Source organism: Wolffia australiana, chromosome 3 (assembly GCF_029677425.1).
Source record: "Wolffia australiana isolate 7733 chromosome 3, ASM2967742v1".
Classification (NCBI taxonomy): Eukaryota; Viridiplantae; Streptophyta; class Magnoliopsida; order Alismatales; family Araceae; genus Wolffia; species Wolffia australiana.
This window is the reverse complement of record NC_135837.1, coordinates 18,589,917-18,616,911: the sequence shown is the minus strand read 5'-3', so window position 1 is coordinate 18,616,911 and position 26,995 is coordinate 18,589,917. Positions and strand designations below refer to the sequence as shown.

At 35.4% G+C, this 26,995-nt stretch overlaps 1 protein-coding gene across 1 annotated transcript; it reads right to left on the bottom strand.

The window, feature by feature from the left end:
* Window positions 1–6,052: 6,052 nt before the first annotated feature.
* On the bottom strand, window positions 6,053–9,351 carry LOC144701199 (S-type anion channel SLAH3-like). Its single transcript, XM_078572940.1, has 6 exons — window positions 9,181–9,351; window positions 8,525–8,690; window positions 8,158–8,457; window positions 6,975–7,745; window positions 6,600–6,631; window positions 6,053–6,529 (listed from the first exon to the last, which is right to left on the bottom strand). The coding sequence occupies exons 2-6, from the start codon at window positions 8,678–8,680 to the stop codon at window positions 6,223–6,225; spliced, it is 1,566 nt and encodes a 521-aa protein (XP_078429066.1). The 5' UTR covers window positions 8,681–8,690; window positions 9,181–9,351; the 3' UTR covers window positions 6,053–6,222.
* Between the last annotated feature and the right edge of the window lie 17,644 nt (window positions 9,352–26,995).

Below are 26,995 nucleotides of genomic sequence, written 5' to 3'. Positions count from 1 at the left end.
AAGATACTGTAGCCTGTTTGAGGGGGTCCTCGTTGGTGGGGTGGACATGGGCTCCCGTGTCCGGTTGATGCAAATCCCTCACGACAATGCCTGTCCATGCATCTAAATCGGTGGGGGCCGGGGCAACCAATACGGCGAGTTACTGGAGTCATTTTTGTTGACTTGGTCAAGGTTGACCAAGGCACAATGTGTGACTCGAGTAGACTCGATCAAGTCGAGGTGCGTAGGAGTGACCAAGGGGTCAATCTGTGCAGGGTTGACCGTGCCGTCAATCTGTGAATGAGTAGAGGTCAATTCTGCACTAGGATTGTCCAAGTGGGCAGTTTGGTCAACGTTGACCGTGGAGTCAACTCTGTCAGCGTTGACCTGGGGGTCAAACTGGACATGGTTGACCATGAGGTCCACCACCACATCACGACCCGAGATATCCGAGTCGGCATGGGTGACTTGGGCCAGTTTGACTGAGTCGGCTCGGTCAACATTGGCCAAGTGCTCAGTTCGTGATAGGTTGACCAAGTCAAACTGGTCAACTCGTTCAATGTTGACTTTTTGGTCAATGTGGGTCGGGGTTACTCTGTCCATCAGGTTGACTCGGTCAATATTGACCGAGTCAACCAGCTCTGTTCAGTCAGTATTGACCGAGTCGACCTGGTCGACTCGGTCTGGCTTGACCTGGTCGACCGGGTCGACTGGGTCCTTGTCGACCTGGTTGACTCCTGCGTGAATCGCCAAATCGACCGGGTCGACTGCGTCGTTCGCGACCCGAACGACTCGGCCTGTACCCACCGAGTTGCCGGGTGCTGAGTCATCTGAGTCGACAGCGTCGACTGGGATTGACTCAGCCAACGTGTCTGCCTCGTTGGCAGATCGATGCGGACGGGGTGATGTGGTTAAATCCTGGTCGTCAGTCGAGTGGTCCAACAGTTCATCTAACGGTGATGACGTCTTGGAAAGGTCAAAAATGGCGGGCGCTGGTGGCGTGGAAGGATCATTAAATGGGGGTGCTGACTCAGGCGGCGTGGAACGGTAAAAAAAGTCAGGCGTCGACGGTAAGTTCACCGCCAACAGTCCCTTTTTTTGAATATTCGGGGGGTCCATCGGTAGTCCCCCATCCGGACCGTCCTCAGCGTGACACCTGTCGTCACCGACGGTCTGGAGAAGCGGACAAAAGACGCCCGTAGTAATGATGGCGGGCGTCGGCACTAAATCTAGTTTTTTTGGGTTTTTTTAAAATTTTTGTTTTTTTTGTTTTCGAATTTTTAGGAACGTTAGATCCATCCAGGCTGTCAATTCCGACGGCCTGGATGGATCCATGCGGGAGTGCCTCTAGCTCGCCCATCGATGACGTGTCATGCACGTCAGATGGGCAGCTGTGTTGGTCCCGCTGGCTGCCTGACGTGTTGGACACGTCAGGCGGCCAGCTTGGGACCACAGCTGAGTCAGCAGCCCGCATCGGATTGCGGGCCGCGATTTATAGCTTTGTATTTTCTCGGCGAGGGCGGCTTAAAAAACAAAAATTACACAATTAAAAGACGTAAAAATAAAAAATAAATTGTACCATAATATTCTCCTCCCCAAGATGAACAGTTTAAGCCCAAATTTCGTAATATTTCCTGTTCTATATCGTTCGTATTTTAAAAAATAAAATTCGGAAATGAAAACTTACCTCCGATCTTGAGTTCTCTCTAGAACGAACTATACTGATCCGTTTGAGGCAATTTATGAATCGATTCCAATAGATTTCAGCCTTCGAAATCCAATGAAACTGGTTTCAGCTCATTCCAAGATTGGGCGCAAAAGTTATGAGCAAATCATCTAGAGGCCTAGATATGGATGAAGATTTCACAACGATTTGTAGTGGAAGACTTAAGCAAAATCGTAACGGCATCGATAAAACATTGAAACAAAGAACCTGTGCACAGATAGCATTCGTGATTTCTTGGATCCCAAAGCAAGCCGAGTCGAGCTTCTCAAGTGTGCAGCCTCTAGAAGTATCCACGCGGTCCTTTGCCCCTCGAATCTCCTCCTTCTTGCTGACGAGCCCTGTTCAATCTGTGTTGTCATCGTTACGCAGTCCCGATTGCGTCGAGAGTGGAGAGGAAGTGTGGGGACAAAGGAGAAGAAGAAAAAGACCCCTTAAAAATTCTGGCCTGGGTGAATTTTGTTCAGGGGCTTCCCCTATTTATACTAAGTGGGTATTTTTCATAAAACCCCCAAAACTTAAGTATATCTTCTGACATCCAAAATGCCATTTAAGTGTGACCTTCTAGGCTGATGTGTCAGTCTAGTTAACGACTCCAGCAGCCCAATACCTTTATTGGGCTTCCAAATTAATAAACTATATCATCATATAGATTAACTAATGTCGGATTGATTTAACCCAATAGATATGTGAAGTCTCCAACACTTGGGGTGCCAAACTACACCTCGTGCTCTAGAAGATACATAGGAATGTGCATCAACTCACTCATGGAACCTATTCATCATCTGTTACCGTGTACATATAATCCCTCATCTACTTAAGCTGCGGTCAATCAAACCCTTATCGATCATCTGACTTAGTACTGATGCGTTCAAAAATCATCGGAGAACTTTTCTTTGATATATACTACCTTTGGCCAAGGACTTCATCACATCGTCTTCCTTGAGTTGTCACCTCTTATACCGAGGTTGGAAAATCCTATCTTGACCACTCAATCATCTTCGTGAACTTCTTGATGCACCCAAACTAAGACTATTTAGAATCCCATGATTAGGGACACATAGGTCATAGTCAAAGTACTACTAGCCGTCCATAGGACGTCTTTGGTGTCTCAACTCTAAGGACCATTTACACAACCGTGACATGAATCAACCTGATTAACAGTTTGGTATAATACCAATCAGGGATTCATACACATGAATTCAGTGAAATATTTCTACTAAAGAGCACCCACTATCTATCCTTATTGTCTCCGCACTAATGGCTACGAGACCGGCCATACTCATCATATGAGTGAGGCTAGATAGTGTTATTCTATCAAGATACTTCGACGTCCTTCTCGTGTATCCTTTGAATAGGAATATATAGAATGCATGCTTAAAGATAAGAGATCTCTATATTACGATCTCATCTTGATTCACTAAGTGTGATCATGTATTCATGGACTTCATTATAAGCATCACACATGCATTATACTGGATATGTTCTATTAATGACTATAGAACGAGATGTGGAATGTGTGATTGGCTTGTTGGCTACATATATTTCCATCATCTTAAACATATACAAATTAAATTTAATATTTCTAATATTATGAAGAAGATAATTTTAGATAAGTACCAGAATTTTTGGGAAACTTTTAAAGTTAAATTCTTGGAGGAACTGCAGTGACTGGTTTTACCTTTTATGGGTTATGAGATGAACTAAAAAATTTTAATTATGCCAGCTCAAAATGAAAGCCAGTACCCTATACATTTTCTCTTTGTCATATTAAATACATTTGATTGTTTTCTATTTGTAAAAATTACACATTTCTCCCTTTCAATTTTAAAGTCTATATTGACATATTTAACCCTAATTTCAGAACACCTCTTCTCTAAAGTCATACCAAGTCCCCAAGAGTTTTTTATTATGTTTTCTGGCTTAGGTTACAAGGGAAAAATTGTAACATAAAAATTGTGGCGTCACTAACCTTGGCCATAGAATCATCACTTGTAGATTCATAAAACCAGTTATTAATTTTTTATTTAATAATAAAGTTATATTTAAAATCAAGGAAATCTATGACATCTGGACTTGTGGGATTTCATGAAGGATTAAGAATTTATTTGGAAAAAATACAACATCGAGAAATTTTAGAGAGAATAAAATAACCAACAAGAAGAATTTTTGCGATATTCAATCATTGATTAATCATGAAATGAACTTCTGCTTATTGTTCAGGTTCTCCTGAGTATGTGAATGACCTAATTGTATTCTTTATTGTAGTGGTTTGAAATTTAATGGCACAATGAAGGAGGAAACATATAGAGGTGCTCCAATGAGATTTTGGGTGAGGAATTTTGATGTATATATCTGCAAACTGGTGATGACTTTGATCATGAGGAGTAAATTTGCGTAAACATAGAAGAGGACATAGTGAAAACAAGGAAATGAGATCATTGCAAAATAGGTAAAAGGAAAGTATTTGAAATATTTCAGTCAAAATACGAAAATACTTGAGTTAATTTAAATGTTGAAATATTCTCCATTGGATGATTAATTTTCATCTATTGAGTACACTTTGCGGGCTGAATCAAAGGAGGTCAAGTGCAGTCATTTGGTGGATGACTTGGGCATGAAGATGACATGAATTCAGGAACATTTTATATTCTTGATGTCTTTGCTAGGCCTTATTTCCAAGTACTTTTCTTGGGGGTCGGATTCACACAAATATGGTTAGGGCTCATCATGACCTTAGGCTAGATGCCCATGAAAAACATCAAGGACTATACTAAGCTGTCTAAAATCTGAGCCTACCGTATCCTTTATCTTATTTACAAGATAGGTGGACCATATATCACCTATTTATCTTTATTAGAGCAAATAAAATTTAAATCATCTAATTCAGGCACCTCTTAGGTCATATACCTTAGCTACTTAAACTGACAGTCTGAATTTAGCAAAGCCAAAGGTCATAACTAATATTCAATCACAAAAAGCAAACAACTGTTATGCATATTTGAATTATATGTTTTAGGAATCAATGAATGAAACATAATCCACTTCTGGTTCATATTTATTTCTAAATTACACCAGAGTTTTAAATGTTTAGCAAGAATCTTCAGAGATCTATTTAATGTTTAGATCTGCATAAAGTTGTAGAAAGAGATTTAACTTTTTAGGGAGTAAAAAGTTGCAGAGATTCAATTTTGAAATTTAAACATTAAATAGATCACATATTCAACAATGTAAAGAATTGTGGATAAAAATCTGATTTGGTGCTATAAACAATTTTTGAACAGGGATTATGAAATCAAGAATCGGGTAATCAGAAAGGGACCTAGAATATCAACTTCTTAAATCCCGTAGATGTATTTATACTTCTGAACCCAAAAATATTTCAAATTTATGTACAGTTTTAGAGAACAGATAACTGATAAAGATGACAAGATTGTTCAAATATTTTCAGCCAAATTGTTTCGATTTTATATGCGGTTCTTAAAAATCGAGCATTCAAGGAAACTATGAGGTGTGTATGTGGTAACATGGTGTATGAACTATTTTATAATGGACTATGTAGTATTCATTTGAATGGTTATGTGCGTGGTGACTGGAGTGTATACAGATATGAGAGATAAATCACAAGTAGATATGCTTTTGTTCTTGGCTCAAAAGTTTTTCCATGAAGATCAAATAAGCATGAGACTTTGTATAGTCTTCTTCAGAAGTTGAATATGCGGTTGCAGCAATTGCCAGTCAATAGAGCATTTGACTCAGGAGAATTCTAAATGATCTCAGTATGGATGAAGAAAGATGATTTGACTTATTTCGTGACCGCAAGTAAAAAAGGATTACGGCCGAGAATCATATGTTTGATAAAAGAACACATGATATAGAGATCAAACATAATTATATCAGACAGCATTTCCATTCTGGAGTGATGGATATCCAACGTTGCTCAACTCATTATCAAGTAGCTGACGGATTCGCCAAGGCTTTGGGTCAGCGAAGATTTGCGAAATTCAGAGATCAGCTTGGAGTGGAGATCTCAACATTACTGAAGATATGTCACTGACGTTTACTTCTGGCGGTGGCGGGTCCACAACCTTAGATCTAGTCACCGAATTGAATGTCGTATAACTATGCGTTTGTTTTTCTTAATCGATTGTTTGCTTTCTTCAGTCTTAAGTCAGCCTTCTATTTGATGTGGAATGAAGTGGCTCTCGTTTAGTATTTTGTTCTGAAACTCCATGTGTAAGCAGTAATGAGGATCTTCCCGGGTTCAACAAGAGTTACAATTGCCACAACACCAACTCTGGAGTTTCACCGGTCATTTTGGAAGATCTTACAAAGGATTGATGGTCAATCTCAAGAAACTTCAAAGAGGATTTCACATAGACAAGTCAGTCGACCCAGAAACATACATTTGAGACAGGATAACACTTGTACACTAGAACTGCGAAGAAGAACAACACAGGTTTCCAACACCAGATAAAGCAAAACATCCACTGAAGTCAATGTCCCAGGGGAGACATGACTTATTCATCATCATCATCGACTTTCTTTCTCTCCGGAGTCCCGCAGATGAGATTAATCCGCCGTTTGCTCAGCCGTGGTGGCTTCTCGGCGATGGCAATGGAGAGGTCATTTGGAAAGAGGTCTCCCAGAACGAAGGCGTGGATGATGGTGGAGACCAGAAGAGCAGTCACAGTGACCGTGGAGATGGCGGAGAGACCGAGCGAGAGCACCTGGGTGAACGGGTTCTTCACTACGGCCGAATACTCGATTGTCGCGATGGCAGCCCCCGTCATCGGAAACGTGTACGCCCACCACGCCAGCGAGAACCTGCACAGTGAATAAGTTAAGTTCATCCGCTTCGACTCTCGTCTTAACCAGAAAACACTAGAGAACTCACCTGACACCCCTGAAGAAGTTGATCCGGACAACCTGCGAAGCAGAAGATATGAGGGTAGTCTACTCAAGGAAATCAAGAAGTATAGAGCGAGAGAGAGCAAAGACTCGAGTAGATGTATTGATCCGCAGGCTATGCGGATCAATACTAATCCATCGTTATTCAAGTTAAAAGTTGATGGCATTGATAGAGATAATTATCATGCCGTTTGGCTTGATCCTAGTCCAAATATAATCCAGACTGCAAGATTTAATCCTCCTCTAGACGTAATCAAGACCGCTAGATTTAATCGTATCCTCTAGAGTCGTTGTTTACCAGTTGATTGTGTCGCGAATAGAACTCCATTATAGTGGAGAAATCAAAGAGGAGAAAACTTACGAGAGAGGCGTAGAGGAACATGGCGATGAAGTAAGCGATCCTCGAGACGGTATCAAAGTGGCCATGGATAGTCGCCCAAGCAACGCCAGCGACGCTGGGGGCCGCCACGAAGAGGAAGAAGACAGGGTGCAGTTCCTTGGGTAGAGTTTCATTGGTGGGCAGCCTCTGGTAAAGAGTGACGAAGAGGACGATATAGTGGGCTAGGCCCACAGAAAAGAAGAAAATAGGCCCTTCCTTGAGACCCATTGAAGCTCCAAGTAAAGCTCCCACGAAATTACCGACAATGGCGAGGTGATTCGAAGGGTTGGCCACCTTAGATAGCCGTCGCTCGCCGCCGGACATCCACTGACCGTAGATCTTCAGCTCCAGACCGAAGATCGGCGCCATGAGAACGTACCAGAGCTCAGAAGGAAGCTTGTCAGTGATAGACGGCGGAATTCCGATGCACAAGAAGAGGCAGGCGATCCACGGGGCGAAGAAGAAGTTTACTCGTACAGGGTGATAGTATTCACGTCGAACTGCTTCGAAGTAAAAGACGACCTTCATTGCGTACGTAGTGGAGACGCAGAGCGTCAACGCTAAGGCAGTGCACCAGAGGGCGAAGTTCACGAATTGGGTAACGTGGAGGAACATGGTTGGTGGGGAGGTCGCTAGGGTTTTCCACAGAATTGCCTGGCTGCTAACCCCCAGGCATATCCCAAAGGATGAAATGGGGAAGCGGAGGAGGAACGGCCATAACTTGTCTTCAGGAAGGACAGAGTGCTCCAACGGCTGCTCGTAGAGATGAAAACAAGGAATAAGAATTACTGGTATTAGTCATGACGAAAGATAAAATCACAAGTTCTTTGGATGTCGTTTTCTTCTTGAGAAGTGATTTAACGTTAAGTTAACATTAACAGAACATGTTTTAAATGTATTAGCAATAATAAAGGATGAAATTATTCTTATAGTATTCTTTTATCATGTTAACTGAATAAGTACTATTGATATTAACGATAACGAAGTATAACATTAAGACCATTTTTGAATGTATCTTTTGTTTATAGAATTTACGGAAAAACTAGTACCGATATTAGTTATAACTAAAAGACAAAAACACAATTTTGTTAGTATAGTTCGTTATTATATCTTTGATGAAATTATGAATAAGACTATGTTGATGTGAAGAAATAAATTGGTGCACCTTCAGCTTGTCGAGTTCTGGGCCGTGCAGGGCGTCGAAGTACCGAGCCACCGGTGGAGCTGCAGTGTGTTCGCCCTTGGGCGAGTTGCGGTCCTCATCTTCTACGTCGTGGGTTCGCCCTCGAAAGCCAGATATCTGTCTTTCTAGTCTGCCAGACCAAGTTTTGAAGCTGTCAAAACGTTTGTCTCTGAACCCATGGACAGCACTCAGTCTCTCATCCCCTCCAAAGAAGCCGTTTCGCATCGCCTCCGCGTTAAGTCCCGTGGGCGTGGAGGGCATCGAAATTGTGACGTGCGGAGGCTGCATGAACATAACAAATCAGACTCCTTTACCGGATGGAAATCGACTAAGATAAGCTTAGACTTACTGAATGAGGGTGAGGGGTGGGGTCTGGGTAGTCAAAAAGGCGTTCTTGGTTCTTCTCTGCGACTGGTTCTTCCAAGCGATCCTTGACTTGAGCCCCCATGGTTAAGGGCTCCGGTTGGTTTGGTTTCGTTGAGATTATTACTCCTCCGCTTTCCATGGATACCAAACTATGCGAATAATAAATGTGCAGTTATTCAATAGCGGAAAATTTACCATGAGCATCATCATCATCATCATCATCAGAAGAAGAGGAAGAAGAAGAAGAAGAAGAAGAAGAAGAGGAAGAAGAAGAAGAAGAAGAAGAAGAAGAAGAAGAAGAAGAAGAAGAAGAAGAAGAAGAAGAAGAAGAAGAAGAAGAAGAAGAGGAAGAAGAAGAAGAAGAAGAAGAAGAAGAAGAAGAGGAAGAAGAAGAAGAAGAAGAAGAAGAAGAAGAAGAAGAAGAAGAAGAAGAAGAAGAAGAAGAAGAAGAAGAAGAAGAAGAAGAAGAAGAAGAAGAAGAAGAAGAAGAAGAAGAAGAAGAAGAGGAAGAAGAAGAAGAAGAAGAAGAAGTATAATAATAATCAGAAGAAGAACAACAACAAAAACAAGTACAATAACAGTAATAACAAAATTAATGATTAATGATAACAATAAGAACAGTAATAGTAGGAATAATACCGTCTAGAACCCAGACTAGAAAGTTTAAACTGTGGCTAAAAGGTAGATTGGATTTGTAACGATGCTGCGGACGCTGCTCCCCAAATGCAGCTTCCCCAGTTGAAACTGGAGAACGTAAAGCTACAGCACCTCCTGGGAGGAGGAGAGCAGTAGGACCTTCCTCTGATGTGTGGAGGCAGATAAGCTCTCTACACAATCATCCAGATTTATAGACTTCACAGAGAGAGAGAGAGAGAGAGAGAGAGAGAGAGAGAGAGAGAGAGAGAGAGAGAGAGAGAGAGAGAGAGAGTGGCGACACTTGGCTGGCCTTCCCACGATAGTGGACGAGACGGCGGACAAAGAGGTCGAGATATGGAAAGATAACAGAGACGATGGCTGACTCATCCACTCTTCTGGATGACTCAACCTCTTTCCTGCCTGCGCAAGCCGATAAACCTTCAGTCTTCATGATCATTCGCCCGCTGACTCGATCTCTTAGTGGGTTTGCACAAGCATGGGCAAGTGGTAGAGATGGAACGCACGATGGAGGAACTAAAGGTGGAGAAGCCATTGGGGAACGCGCATTTGATTTCAGAGAACTGTAAAAACAAGTCGGTTGACTTCGACCTGCCTGACATCTTTTGCCCATTATTGAGATCGATCCCCTCTGTTTTGATTAGAAAGGTACAGATGAATGTGTGGCGGAGGACGGCCATGGATGTACCTGCTGTACATTTCTAACTACTCCCACGACAATAGCATCGACTTCACCCATGTTAAAATTATAACTTTGGTCTTTCTCTTATCATTTTACTGTCCTCAAGAACCTTAGCGTATTGGTACTGCCCACGGCAAAGTTGTAGGAGGTTACACTGACATAACATGGAAAATAAACGTGTAAAATCGCTAAATTGCTTCCATTTTTCTAAGCTAGTCAGGCAATGGGTAGGAGGATTCAGTTTACCTTATGACCCATGTCTAAACTACATTAGACATAAGAGGGTTAAAATGGACTCTTCTTAGTATCTTGATCTCGTGATACATTTTCTTGTACAGAGGGGACTTTTCTTGAGTTAATGAACTTATATTGTACCTTTGAAATAATTATGTTAATATGCAAAATTAAAGTAGTTACGAATATGTGTTTATTAATTTCTAGATAATTGTAGTATCCTATGAGAAAGGGATCAAGCGGGCATTTTATATTTTATGTAATTAGTAAGTAAAGATGTGTACCGTGTTAATATGTTCAAGCGGGAATGATACAATTTTTTTTCCAAATTTTGACCTACTCCCAAATTTGTTCCTGGGTACTTTGTTTCTCAAGAGGTTTACTTTGTCACTATGCCCCTACCAAGTGACTAGCCCACCAGTGACTTATTCCAATTAATGAGGGAAAACTAGACGACTTAAAAAACTTAACATCGTCATTTGGACAGTTAAATTTTCTCATCCATGGCATCTAACATCTTGGTTTCTGTAGCCCTTCCTAGATCATTCTCTTTTTACTTCAGTCACAAAAATCTCCGGCTGATGCTTCTCTACCAATAGATCTAATTTTTTCCCCTCATCTAGAAACAATTTCTCAAATGTTGTTTTCTGGTAAACTTTTAGCAAAAGAGAAAAAATGATCTACTTTCAGATATAATATGTGATGTCTCCTTTTTCAGTTTCTGTAGATGAAATCAATTTTTTTGTCATGTTGTAGTCTCCTTGACTCTATATTCGTTAACTTCCCTTTCGGTCATTAATGCATGACTAAGAAAAGAAAACATCCGACATCATATCACCATAAAATTTTAATATGTTAAAAAAAATGCATAAAACTTTTGAAATATGTAAAAAAATCCATCAATCTTCACAATCCAATCACACAACTCCTCAAGAGTTAACCACATGAGTAAAAGTTCAAATGTAAAAGTTCCCTTAAATAATATGATTATAGTTCCCAAATTTTAACTTAATGAAGTATTAAATCAACATCTCATAAATCACCCTCAAGACAATGGTTAAGATATTATTCCTTCACATCTTCATCCAACATTATCTCCCAAAGTTCTTTTCTCAATGAAATCAATCCCATAGTTTATTCCAAGTATCTAATCCAACTCAAATACAGATACCAAGTATTACACGATGCATATGAAATATATTTTAAAATTCATTGTGAGTTCACCATGTCAAGATATATGAACTTCCAGAATATGGTTCAAGGTAAGTAGGGATTATAAATGATCAGTCCAAGTTAATCACATTTAGACAAGTCATATGATTTTAAGATTATATGGAATAAAAACTTTGATATCAGGATGAAATATATTTTATAATTATATAAAATAGTCACAATCTGCTACAAAGTTTTTGCTCTAAATTCAAAAGTATACCAAATATTGATATAATATAAAAATTATGCATCAATGGTATCAAAGTAACATCAATTTTGGCGATTCATTCTATAATTTTATGAATGGTAGATAAAATGTTTTTAATTCCAACTCTGGTTTGAAGTTAATCTAATTTTTTGATATATTTACCAACATTCAGAAAAAAATAGATCCTAATAAAATCAGATCCAAATATAACTTTATTTCAATTAACTATATGAAAATATGATCTGATAATAATGCATAATGAAAATATTTTTAGCATATTTGCATCACAACAGAAAACTTTAAACATATGAGAACATCACTTTTGATCACAAAATTTTAATTTTTTTCTCTAAAAGATTTATAGGCAAAATATTTGATAAACATTACTGTGTGAATTATTAATGCAGTAGATATTTAATGTAGAAAGAAGAAAATATTTTTTTTGAAAATCAACTTAATAATATGTGTAATGGATGAACTGATTTATCGAGAATTTGAAGATTACCTAACGGGATAACAGAGTTAACAGATACACTTTCAATTACTAGGCATGATTCCTTACATGAAATTGATAATTATGAATATCGATAAATGATTTGGATAGCATTTAAATTTTTTTATTTAAATTTAAGATCTGTATTTTTCAAAAGAATGAGGAATATTTGTGAAATTAATAAATTTTCTTAGATTTACTAAAAACATTATAAGGAATTTGATGAAGACCTGAATCATGGGACTCCAAAAAATCATACCTTGGATACAGTAAAAATTCTACGAAGTGATTATATGCTTAAGATGATATTGTATACCCTTAGTAGGAGTGGATACACATTGTACGAAAATGGTGCATTGATGTTTTTGCTCACAGTAGTGGAAGTTTCAAAGTACTTTTTTGAACGATTTCCTACTGCATCAGTTGAAACTTGGATGACCATTTATGGTTTGAAATTTGACAAGGACCTTAGTAGTTATAGTATTGTCAACCATATCTTGGGTTATAACATTACCGTAATGATACTAATTTTTTAACGATAGGTAGCCGGCACATTACCTTCCAAGACATTTGGTGTAATGTAGCTTGACACCTAAAATGTAAGAAGCTCAATCTATTGATTGGGTTAAATTCATCCATGATTAAATAAATCATGCATGTTATATAATTAAATATATGCACTGGAAACTGAGTAACTAGAACTATTGATCCATTAACTAGATGCATAGTTGAACAAAGAGATAAATTATAAATGAATAAGTTGGGAGTTTGATGAACAAAAACACATTATATAAGGGCCCTATGAAGGTAAGGTTTAGGGAAGCACTAAAATCCCTTACCTTTAGTCACACTTACCTTATCCTCTCTCTCCCTCAACCCCATAAAACTGGTGATAGTGCAGAGATCGCTGTGCTAGAAGGCAATATCAATTTTTGAGGCATACCACCTGTAAGGAGAACAAATTGATTGTGAAAGGGAACACATGGTTACCAATCAAGATTGAGCACATGTACAGCTTATGGGATCACACTCAATGAACCCACAAGTGATGGATCCAAAACTGAGAAAGGTAATGGCCCATTGTTTTTTCTTGTGGTTATTTTCTCATATCCCAAGATTGTTGAGATTTATTAAATTTTCTGATGTGGAAAGCATTATTATTTACTGATCATCACAAATATATCTAAGAATGGTGTTACAGAGGCCTGAAGATTGTACACCCCTGGGTAGGCATATGATAAACTCAAATTTAGGGTAAAATTACATCGTTGTGGATTTATGAGTTTAACCAATAAACATTATAAACATTTACTCATGAATAATGTGACTAGTTAGTGATGAGCAAGGGTTGTCTCCACAAGGAAAGTATATTAGGGTTTAAACACACTTTAAATGATGATTCAAAAGGAATAAGAGGAGATACATAAAAAGTAGGAGAAAGTGAGATAAGAGAAATGGTTAGTTGAGAAGGGGATAATTACTGTTGAGTAAGAATAATGAGTATTGATGTTAATGGTACATAGTGGATATGAACAAAACAAGTGAAAATAGGAGAATGAGATGGGCAAATACATGAAGGATTAATGAAAAGAGGGGATGATGAATAAGAGAAGAACGTGAAGGAGTGGATGAATTAGGGATTGTGATTTATAATGAGATGAGACAAATAGTTGAGATAGAGATGCTGGAATAGGTAGTGGTGATGATAGTGAGATGGAAAGATATGGATCTAATTAAATAATGTGTTGAAGAAGGATCAAAATATGGCTAGGGATTAACCTTAGATCCCATGTTCCACACAGATCAAGGAAATTTCCTAATTCAGATCAGCCTTCCCACTTCTCTGTTTACGTTCTTCAAACACTCACGACACCAAGAAGCCTTGATGGATCTTCAAACACCTCACTCTCTTCGAATCAGCCTCTATAGGAGGAAGCGAGTTCAAAAATGTTTTTGAAAAAGATCAGGACCCTATTTTCTAAACCCAACTGTATGGATGGAAAGAGAAGAGGAAAAAAAAGTTGCTCTAAATCAGCTTGATCACCCTTATGGATCATCAGATATCAACCCCGAAGTTGGATGATTCTGCATCATTGATTTACTTTGAATATTTCTCTCTCATTGCTGTTGCCCCCTCCCTTTACACACCGTATCTAGGGTTTTTATCTTTAAATGCTGACATTTAATGTGATGATTGGCCCAGATTTGTCCTCATCATGCTCGACTAATGGCTCTAGATGTGCCACGTATCCTTGCGCCAAATACAACAAAAGAAAATCATTAGTTAAGAGTGGACATGAAACCAAGTTAGTGTGTGCCACATTTTTGCATATTTGTTGGGGCCAATATTTATTTAGCCACATAACCACCATCCATACACGATTTCACCACATGTACCCGTTGCATTTTGCTTTTCGCGACACGTGGGCGCAGCATCATCGTTGACTTCTCCAAATCCAAGAAGAAATATAAAATAAACATTATTTAAACATCAATCCATGCACGACACTGATCACAAATTAAATCACACATTTTTCTGATTTGGCCATATCATCGCTTGCTATAAAAAATCAAAATCCGTTAATTCATCATTGGCCATTATGGCATTGTGATTTGAGATGCCATAATGGTATCTTTAAAAAATGATTAGCATCTAATAATTTTGGAAAGAAATGATTGGTCCCCATTTGATGAATCGAATGGCAACACATGGCATGGCAGTAATAAGCTCAAAAACCGTCATTAATTCACATACATTCTCATACAAGTAAAAAAATATAAAAATATATGTTTTCTGACTTTAAAAAGTTATATGTTTATAAATGTAATGCCAAATAAGTCAACAAAAATTATAATCCAAGCAAAAAATAATTTTCTTCTAGTGTATGTTGTCAGAAAAGCTATAACAATACTGAAAAATGCACAAAAATTAGAAAAATTCATTCTAAAAATGTTTTTTATTATTTTAGGCTTGAAAACAGGCATATATGATCAATTTAGTGCAAGTTAATCTGTAAAGACAGTCATATTATCTCACTAAGTATGTGTGCTATCGGCAGCCAATGTACATAAAGAGCAAGATGGTGAATTTTTTAGCAAATAAACATGGAGTGCTGGTTGAAACCATGGACTATTAGAAGTTGGTGATGTGGCGGTGAAGTGGGTTGCCAGGAAAATGGTTAAGTGGTTCTTGAATAATGGGAAAGAGGAATGAAGATTGATCCTTGTCAATATTTTATTAAAGTCAAAATTGAAGGCATTATGAAGTTGTGAAGAGGAACATCAATAAAAATGAAAAAAAAATCAATAAACTCATGTCAATCACTTGTATCAACCTGGATTCTGAAAAATGTTGTCATTATGGTCAGCTAATGATCGACAAAAAATCAGATTGAAGTGATACTTAAAGCATGATAGTATTTATACATATAACTTGATTTATACATAATTTTCTTCCCTTGTTCCTTTTCCGAAATAATTTTTTATTCGTTGAGGGCCACAAAGGTTGAATATTGTGATTCCACTTTAGGAGGGAATTCAATGTTTAGCTGTTTCAGTGATCATGTCCCATGAACTTTCTCCCTAAATAAAGAGAGGTAGCTGTACATTAAGTTGAAGAGGAACATGCGTCACTCAATTGGATGCGATTCTCAAGTTGCAAATTCATGTAACACTATAACTCATAATTCTTGAATAAAAGGACTTGTGTAGTTAAAAGTCTAATTATCGTCATTCAGAGGATAATTCACAATTATGAGTGGATTATTTCGTCATGGATATTCACAAGATTATATGGTATTTATCTAATGATTGGTTTTGGGTCCCCAAAACATTAACTTAATAATCAATATAAATAACAACTCAAAATATTAAGAATATTTTTTTTTCATTTTTATAAACCCCAATTTAATCACTTAAATTGGGGTTTTTCCAAAAAAAACTATTCAACCATGTACATATGCATCACAGTGACTTAAAAATGATATTTAATATTTATCAATTGGTTAATATATCCAAATAATAGAATGGGGGTAGAGATACTAATAAATCTAAAAAATGGTTTAGTTTATGTGAATTAAATGTGTTATTAATATTTGGATGTATGAGATAATATGTTTAATGTTACCTTTACCATTCTATAAAAGATATAGGATGAGAAAGTGGCTGGCCCAGAGGGAGGCATTTTTCAGCCAAAAATGGGGAATTTAATTTTCTTAAAAAAATATGAAAGAAATTATGGAATAAATAAACATTTATAGGAACTTTTCGGGTTTCAAAATTTTATATAAGCTTTTTTCATATTATATATTCCACAAAATTTCTGTTTATGTTTCCTGATAAGCTTTTTAAACTGTTATTAACTTGGCTGATAAGCTTTTTATACAGTAGTATTTGTAATGAACCCTCTATAATAAGATATACATGATGAGTAGAGGGGTTGTCAACAGGGAGCAGTGTTTTAAGGATTTAATTCAATCTATTCAGAACAAAGTTTAAATAGACTTAATCTTGATTATATTTGATCTCCAGGGAAAATCAAATCTTCATGATTAAATAGGGATGATCTCTATTGATTTCCCTTTTAAATAAAGGGGTATCCTTACATATAAGAAGGGAAAATAATTCATAAGAGGGAGTAGGAAATATGAGAAAATATGAAGAGAATATAGGTCCTCTCTCCATTCAACCTGATCCTCAAACGAAGATCCAGAATCATAAGTGAAATCAGATTGCAAGATTACTTAATACAGTGTTTTTAAACAATAAGGGTTGATGAATAATGTACGGATTGAAAGGGAGGTAAGGGATATATAATCTAACTAATTTTTAGGAATTTTGTATGTCTGATGATAGAATATGGTCATTAGCTCACTTCCTTCTTGAACCAAGATAAGGGCTTGTACATTTCGCCATAGCCGAGGCAATTTACAAGAACACAAAGGAAAATTAATGAAAAGAAACATCAAAAATAAAATACAATACCAGGATAAATTTTAATCCACGGGGAGCTCCCCTTTGAGTGCAGAGTGTGGTCGAGAGAGAGAAAAGTAGGAATTTTATACCAAGGGTATAGGGATAAGATAATTCCACTTTTTCCCAATGTTTTCCCTAATTTTGTATATTTGTAGGACTTTACTGTAAAATCCATCCATCCATATGGAAATAGGATAAAATGAAGAATTCTGTGTTAAAATTTGAGCTCAATCTAACGTCTAGATTTTCAGACATCAGAATTTAAATTTGGAGTAGTCAAAGATATTGGATTCTTTTTCCCTTTCCTCTCTCCACAAAATTTTCAGAAAAGTCTGTCTGCTTAAGTGATTTTTTATTTTTACTCTGGTCTTAGAAGGATATATGCCCTCTACTTCTCTATCACTTTCATTATCTCTCCCATCTTACCTGAAAATTTTTGGAAAAGCTCTCCATTCATCCAAAAATAGTTACAATATCAAAATATTTTATGAAATTGGAGATTTACGCTCACAAAAAACTATCGAGAGCAGTGTTAGAGCCCTTTCCTTCATGTTCTCCACTCAATTATTTCAATTAAAATTGAAAACAATCAGTAAAAATCATAAAATTTCAGGAGAATACACTAAAGACAAATTTAATTTAATTTTTACTATGATAACATGCAATTATAACGATTTTGTGCAAATAAAATCCAATATATATGAAATTAATACTATAAATTTCATGCTATCATTCCTCCCAATGGTTGTTAGAGGTGTGGGATGTTGGGTGTAGAACAATTGCAGGGCTCTGTTCCAATAGGACTTCATAGAGGAAGGATTTCAAGGCGTAACCAAATTTTGTCTAAGTCCAGAAACCACTTTTGAGTGTATCAGGACATGACGGGATTATAAAAAAGATCGACAGGGAGATGTTAGAATTTATGAAATGAGAACAAAAAAATATGTATTTTATGGAAATGAAAAGTTTGTTTTATCATTTTGTATGGACTGTTGAAATATTATGAAGTTTATGAAATTCAAGGGACTAATAGTAGGAACAATGAAATAAAGGACCGGGAAAGATAAAATAGAGAAACTTATCTAGAGAGAGAATGTGGATAAAATGGAGAAAATAATTGTTGATGGGAATTTCAAACTGATCTAGGAATCTAAGTTATGTATGTTGATTGGAAATATGGTAGATAATTTTTTTGGTCTTTAAATTGTGTTTTTTAATGAAATACAAGGGAGATGTTAGAATTTAAGCATGTGTGACCCCATCCCTTCACATTTTCGAGATGTCATTAAGAGGAAATATACAGTTTCACTTAAAGATTCACATAAATTTTGATCCTAAAGCAGGTTGTGTCTTTCTTGGGTCTTGGGAAACTAGATTAGGGAGAGCTTCATAGTTTTTTTCTCTGTGCTGCCCACCTCTCGAATTCAATGCAAAATTATGATTGATAGAGGGTCAAACAATAAAATTGCCATTCAGTTTGGCCCCCAATCGGATGACTAGATCTCCTGATATCACCCTATTTATTTGGAAAAATATCAACCATTGTTTTGTTACTCCCTTTAGCTGCCACCTGGATCTGATTGGTCGTTGCTCCTCTCATTTTTTCCATTGACCTATGACCTTCTCTCTCTTGTCCATCTGAAAGGAGTATAAAGTAAAGATACTACTTTGTCATTTAAATTTATTGTGACATATTGCAGATCGATAACTGCCACATATTACTTATCCCGTCTTAAAACAAGTTGCATAATGCCACATCTACAGTTGCTCAAATATTTAAAGTAAAAAATTAACCCCTCTATGGCCCCAGTTTTAGCGCCATAAAGGTGTATTTTAAAGAAACAAATGAAATCATGCCATATGCCTTGGTGTTAAACAATTTAAAATATATTAGTAAAAAATAACGCCTTAATGGCACTAATTTCAGCGCCATAAAAACTATGTTTAGGCAATTTAAATCACACCACATGGCCCCAAGGAATTCAATATTTAGTACAACCTTGTGATAAATTTATGGCACCAAAAAATGCTGAGATTTTTTCATTCATCACTGTCTATGAGCGCCTTAATTTCATTTAGTGTGAAAATACCAGATATTGAATTTTCAAGTTTATTTTTTATTATGATACTTTCCGAAGAGTATCCAAACTAATTATTAAAGGATAAAAATTAATCTCAATTATCATTAAAAGAAACTAATCATCAATACAAAAATCAGTTATTGTTCATAATAAGTAACAAAAAAATTACTGACCCAAAATTATTAAAATATATATATTGAAAAAATTAAGTTTAAGTAAACTTTGAGCACTACACATTCAAAACATTTTAATTTTTATATTTTTTATGTTATGTATCTTTTACAATGTAGTTTTGTATTCATTTCAATCAAATTTAATAATTCAATCAAATTACAAGTTCTGAAGAGATAACATTAACCAATTTCAGAACAAATGAAAATGAGAATTATTGAATAAGTATATCAAGATTTATAATGAATATATGTAACATCACTTGTTTAATAAAAATGTAATTATTATGATTGTAAACATATGTGAAGAAATGTTTACAAACACTCTTCCCTTTACCAAATTTAGTTTTTGCAAATTATTTATTTGATTCCAAATACTTTTATATTTATTTATTATATTTTACTGTAGTTTGAAAAGTATCCTCTACTAAAAGTTTCAACATTTATTCAAAACACTTCCCTCTATTCTGATCCCAAATTTGTAACTCATATAATATATATATATATATATATATTATATGTTTTGTATTTCCAATGTAAATATCAAGTTCAACTTATATTATACTACTCCTATTAAATGCACCAATTATATTTCTTATTTTTTAAAAATAAATCATCCTAATTAAGAAAATTAGAGCGGTTTAAGGTTTTTTATTTCAGGCTTCATAAAATTCAATTCCCTTATTTATATTTATCTAAAAAAATTTATCCTCTATTTAATTTTTTATTTTGCATAAACCAATGTAACCAGTTAGAAATTTTTTCCAAGTCATTTGACAGTTGACAGTTGTATTGGTCATAAAGCATCCTTGATATTTTTATTTTTACAATGTAATTTACTATTTTTATTTGTGTTTTGCAGTTAAATATAATTTAATAAAAATTATAACTTAAATTAAATATTCGTTTACTATCCTCAAATAGGTATAATTATATGGATTACACATTAACCCACCCTATAAATAGGTGCATCTATCATAATTTTACTTGAATTTCAAATATCAATCACCATAGACCTTTTAAAGTCCAAAGCCCTAAATCCAATTATTAGAATTTTAAGATTATAACCTTTATCATGATGATAAATACATAGTTATTAATTATAAAAAAATTAAAGGGGAAGGATGAAAAGATGCCATTTGAAGAATCCTGAAATACAAAAAAGAATTCCTAGTCAGCTCTTACCCTTTTATATTGTTTAGTTTATTTTACCTTAAATGTAACTGTTATTTCTTTGCTCACCACGAGAAGGTTCCGCAAGACTTCTACGACTTCGAGTGCCAAAGTATTTTAGTTTTTATTTACATTCTTCTGAATATTCATGTTTTTCGGATGTTTGATATTATGTATGACACTTTCACGATTTAATAGACCACCAGTATATGGAATATTCATCCACATATAACTGATAGTCTTTTGTTAAATTTTCATTACTTCTGTCATTTTGTATGCCCAGAGGAAAGCTTACCATTAACCACCAGTGCCAAACAGAATAATTTTGGATCGAATGGATTCTTAATTTATTTTGGAGAGGTATTCAGTAGAAAAAATATTATCACATTTGGTTTTATCATAAAATATATTTAATTAAACAGGTAAACATATAGTCCATATGAGCATTGATCAGACAATTTCAACTCGATTGAATTCAGATATTTTATAAATTTTTTCATATTAATGTCATATCACATTAATATATATATATATATATATATATATATATATATATATATATATATATATATATATATATATATATATTCATATTAATAATTTCTTGTGACGATATATGATGTTTTCCTGCTTAACCTATGATAAAAGTTAACTTTTCCTCAAGTACATAAGGATACTAAGGTTCAACATAACCCTAAATTTTATTTAGAATTTTATCTTCACTACATGATGTCTTAAAATATTATAAACATATATTTACTGATTAACTTGACTTTATGAATTTCATAAGATGGTTGTAATTATTTCTAAATATTTTAGTGCTTATTTTTTAAAATAACATTTATTGTTAACCAAATTTGTCACTTCTAAGTAAGGACACGGAATTGGTTCTTCACGAGTTTTAACTTATCTTATTTTTTAAAAATAATTTACCATATATCACTACTCATATACTTGATAATTTATTCATGCTAATAACCAATTTAGAGCTACTTATTATATAACTCTCATGATATATTTTTCTTTAGTAAATTATTTATTAATTCAATTTATCCGTGTATGTTTATTTCTGTATTATATTTCTCATTGAATAAATTATTAAACGTATAAATTACGGAAATTATGCATTTTATTTAATTTTAATAGAATTCATTAATGAATAAAAAATGACGATTCTCAATCATCCAAACCTAATCATCAATATATGTAGATTTTTTTGAAAAAATAGATATTTGACAGATTAATTCTGAAAGGTTCCTTTCAATATATGATCATAGTTTCATATAAATAAATATTACTCATTCTGAGAATAGAATCCATCATGTCATTTATATTGTATTTATCAGGAAATTTTAATATTTATAAATTATTTTTGCCATCAAATGCTCTGTGAATACGGGGAAAAGTTTTGTAAAACTCATATTCAATGTGATCTTAGAATATGTAAACTTATTTTTATTTGTGATTCTTTTTTGGATTAAAGTATTTTGGCATTGGAAAATTTGTTGGAAGTAAATATGTATATTCATTAAAAGATAAACTTTTTTAAATGTATATTAATTAAAAAAATCATCAAAACTGGTGGAAATTTGCCAATAATAAAATAAAGAACTTTATTTGTAAAGTTTTTTGTGTGGTGCAAGTGAAGTTATAGATTTATCTCTTTTAATTTTGCAAATTTTTAATGGGAAATGAACAATAATAATATAAATAATATGATATATAGAGGGTATGAATGAAAGTTTCTGAATCTCAACATTCATAGTGAGTTTGATTCAGGATACATCTGATCTCGTTCTCAATTAGATATGGGGAAGATGAAAAAATCATTAACCTTGCAAGGCATCTGACTAAAAAAATAACTTAATAGAGAATGTATCAAAATAAACTGATTCTTGCATGATGTAGAAATCATTGCATTCATCCATGATTGCATACAATTTTAATTGTGACACAGGATACAATTTTACATAATTCTATAAATTATAGATGAATTCATTTTATTTTTAGTATATTCTTTGAATAACTCTGAATTTCTCATAACATCAGTTAATGTACATTTTGGGATTTTTAACCAACCCTATTTGACTTTGATGTCAAGAAATTTTTATTACTGCTGAATCTTATTAAGTCTCATATGTGAAGAAATTCACAGGAATGAACTTGGACAATGATCAATGGGCTAGACCATCCCATGAGATTTTTAGAGCTATTTATTTGGGCTAATGGTCAAATTAGAGAAATTTTGGTTTTGGGCTTCAAAGCAGCAGTTAGAGAGGTGTAGGCCATGTCGCAGGTCCCTCCACAATTCCCTCTAACTTCTCCATTAATGAGCAGCCCAAAATTCAAATGAAGGAGCTCCACAATATCAAATTCAGCCAATGGAAAAAGATGAAAGAATTACAAGCAAAGAAAATAGGAAAAAGTAGCAGACCATTTTATATTATGTCCTATGAATAAAAAAAAATCTTACTCTCTCTATCTATCTCAACCTCATTTTGGGGGTTCTATAGTGGTGGATAGCCATCACGACAAGGCTCTCCAAGATCATAGTTCTTCATCCTGGTTGAAGTGTTTTTCCTTTGCTCATCCTTTTCTGGAGCATAGAAAAATACCTGATCCCATTGACACATTGAAATCCAATTTAAGGAAGATGTATTGGGAATCTAGACATGAGCATCAACACTTTAGGAGCCTAGATATAAATTTTGATCATCATCCCCATAGATTTCACCTAATTTTTCTCCATTTTTCATTACTCTCTCGCAATCTGCCTATTTTCTACCATTTCTCTCTCTAAAATCCAAAATGTTTTCACTACAAACTTTGAAAACTATCTCAAGTTTATTCACCAAAATTTTCTTTAAAAACTTCACCTATTTAGCCTTCCAAGTTGTATCTATTCAAATGCCATTTCATCACGTTTCATCTCTATTCGAATCTTTTTCAAAATTTACTCTGCTTTTAGAATAACATGTCCCATCCTGGTATCTACACTTGGACAATTTTTGGCTAAGTTTAGGTCACTCTAGGGGTTTCCTTGACCCAGGAGTCCATTCCTAGATAAAAAAATATAATTTATTTAGCTTTTAGCATAAAACATTGAATAAAATAGAAAATGTATAAAATCAGGCTGAATATTTCTAGCTATTTTAGTCTTCAAATAAATTATAGATTATATATAATATTTTTTTATTTCTAGTTGTTTTTTTTAATATACTTGTATGAAACTTTATCAAAATCCAAATTTTAGATATCTTGTTTCTAAAATTGATTAAATTTAGGATAAAATATAATAAATATTTTTAATCATTTTGCTAAAGTTCTACTTGGATATAAATTCTATAAAATCCAAAAAAAATTCCTAAAAACATATTTTGACTTTGAGCTTAGTTATTTCATTTCCAAGCTTAGAAAAAATTGTGAAATTGAATTACTGCTTTCCTACGGATCGTTATGTTACTTGCCTTATATTATTTTCACAGTATCATGTGGAAAATTTGTTATAAAGTATTGTTTATGGAGGCTAAATTCAAATGACATAGGGTATATGTCATAAAATCCTAAACTTGAGATTATCAGATTGATTGTTTGAAACTAAATAAAACACATACTGATGATATAACAACTTTGCACATATTATAATCTGCAACCATTTGGTTTCTCAAATTATTCATCTCAAACTGCATGGAAGTATTGATGGAAATATATCTGGCCGGCAAGCCAATCGCACATTTCGTATCTCGTTCCATGTTCATTATAGAACATATTCATTATAGTGCACGTGTGATGCTTATAATGAAGTCCATAAATATATGATCGGACTATGTGAATTATGATGAGATCATAATACGGAGATCCCAAGTCTTTAAGCATGTGTTCTAAATATTCCTATTCGAAGGATACGTGAGAAGGATATAAAAGTATCCGGCTAAAATAACACTATCTAGCCTCACTCATATGATGAGTATGGTCGGTCCGGTAGCCATTAGTGTGGAGACACTAAGGATAGATAGTGGGTGCTCCTTGGTGGAAAGAGTTCACTGAATTGATCCATACAAATCCCTAAATGGTATTATACCAAACTGTCAATCAGGTTGATTCATGTCACGGTTGTGTAAGTGATCCTTATACCTGAGACACCAAAGACGTCTTGTGGACGGGCGATTGTACTTTGACTATAACCTATGTGTCCCTAATCATGGGATTCTAAATAGTCAGTTTGGGTGCATCACAAAGTTCACGAAGATGATTGATTGGTCAAGATGGAATCATCCACCCTTGGTATAAGAGGGGACAGCTCAAGGAAGATAATGTGATGAAGTCCTTGGCCAAGGCAGTGAAATAACGGGAGAAGAGTTCTCCAATGATTTCCAAACTCAGATGACCAATTAGGGTTTGACAGTTGACCATACCCTAAGTCGTCCTACGAGCGTCAAGTGGATGAGGGATTACGTACAAGGTAACCGATGAAGAACAGGTTCCTTGAGTGAATTGATACACACTCCTTTATATCTTCTTGAGCACGAGGCATAGCTTGGCACCCCATGTGTTGGAGACTTAACCTATCAACTGGGTTAAATTGGTTTGACGTTAATTAATCTATATGATGATATAGTTAATTAATTTGAAAGGCCAATAAAGGTCATTGGGCCACTCGAGTCATTTATTAGACTGATACATGGTCCTAGAGGGTCACTCGCAAATGGTATTTTGGACGTCGGAAGATATACTTAATTTTTGGAGGTTTTTTGTAAAAAATAACCACTTAGTATAAATAGGGGAAGGCCCTAAAAGAAATTCCCCCAAGCCAGAATTGTTCAAGGGCCTTCCCTTCTTCTCCTTTCTTCCCATGACTCCTCTCCACTCCTGATGTGATCGGAACGTCGTAACGATGACCACCGAGATTGAATAGGCTCATCAACGAGAAGGAGGAGATCCATCGTGCTGATTAATGCATGGATACATCTAGAGGCTGCAGACTTGAGCAGCTCGACTCATCTCGCTCAAGGACCTAAGAAATCATGGATGCGATCCTTGTAGAGGTACTTCGTTTCAATGACCTTAATGATGCCATTTGATTCTGGTTCATGTCTTGCGCTGTGTGGAATCCTCATATTCATCTAGATCTAGGCATGTAGAACCCAACATGTATGACCTATAGTCCTTATCAAGTTGGATCTCCAATGGAAGAGCTGCCAAGGATGTGTCGAATATAAGGACATTGAACCCTGTTATACTTCAGTTTTTTTGTAAATCCCTTACACTAAAGTATATATCAAACATCAAATGAACCCTAGTTGTGTGACCTATAGGCCCATCTACCAATCTAGTAATGATTGCATTACTCTAAAAAATTTTAAATTGGTTTATCCATTATAGTAACTACATCTAACATAGTTATTAATTATTTTTGGATTGATTTACCTAATCGATAGGTTGAGTAGCCAACACATGTGGTTAGAGATGGTCCAAACGTGCAATCAAATCAGTTTTGCATGATTGTGCAGTGTGGTGCAGTGCAATTTTTGCATCGCACTTTGGACAGCATATGCGAGAACCGCACCACACACCACACAGACCTTTGTGCGGTGCGAATGTGCGATTTTTTGATGACCCATTTGGAACAGGGGATTCCCAGTCCAAACCCAAGAACGCACGCAAGAGCATTGAATGCTTGTCAACAAACCCTGAGCAATTTACTTCTCTCTTGCGTGACTGCTCATATGAACGAGTTCCAGACGAGCTACTTGTTTATAAGAGCTGGCTTTCCAGGCCTGAAACTCGGAGAAGGAAAGAGAACTGTTGAGAAAGAGAGCATGGCTTACATGGGCTCCCACAGCGGAGATTTCTACGGGATTTTTGTGTCGCTACTTGTTCTAAGGATCTCAGGAGGAAATGCCCAGCTTGTGTCGGCGATCATTTTGTTTGACGATTCGTCTGTGGACGTGGGCAACAACAACTATCTTCCCAAACTCTTCAGATACAACTTTCTGCCTTATGGAAGGGACTTCGTGATGAAGAGCCCTATCAGGAGACTCTACAACAGCAAGCTTGCCATAGATATCACCTATTGAGGTTATCGCAGAGGCTTCTCTTTAAAGAAATGCACCTTGCTCTTCGTTTCTTGAAAGATATGGTTCTTAACTTACGATGCAACCACGTTGACCCTAATAAGTCTTCATGTCAATAGTGATGCATGGCGAAACTTTTGTTATTTTAGACAAAGTTCCAGACATTTATCTCGCATTCTCGGCAGAAATACATGGTTCATCTATCTCGCCCAAGACATTAAAGCTTAATAGAATGGCGCCCATAAATTAATTAAAAAATGTGTTGCTGTCACATTAAATCTTAAAAATGACGTCGAAGACGTAAAATATCACACGTAACGCTCCTAAGGTTTTTAGTTTTATTTCGACTTGTCGTCTTTTATAATCAAAGATTTGAGTCTCGGTGCAGAACACGATTCCTTTGTCCCAGCAGCTGAGTACTACAAGGAGTACAAGTCAAGGTTGGAGCAGGTGGCTCATGAGAACACGTCTTCCATTATGACTGAAACTCTTTACATCG

What these genes read in the sequence shown, in the direction of transcription:
- LOC144701199 (XM_078572940.1), bottom strand. Translation starts at nt 8,680, where the DNA reads ATGGAAAGCGGAGGAGTAATAATCTCAACGAAACCAAACCAACCGGAG. An exon ending in CCACCCCTCACCCTCATTCA is followed by an intron (nt 8,458 to 8,524) that starts GTAAGTCTAAGC and finishes ATGTTCATGCAG; the next exon opens with CCTCCGCACGTCACAATTTC. An exon ending in AACTTCTTCAGGGGTGTCAG is followed by an intron (nt 6,530 to 6,599) that starts GTGAGTTCTCTA and finishes TTCACTGTGCAG; the next exon opens with GTTCTCGCTGGCGTGGTGGG.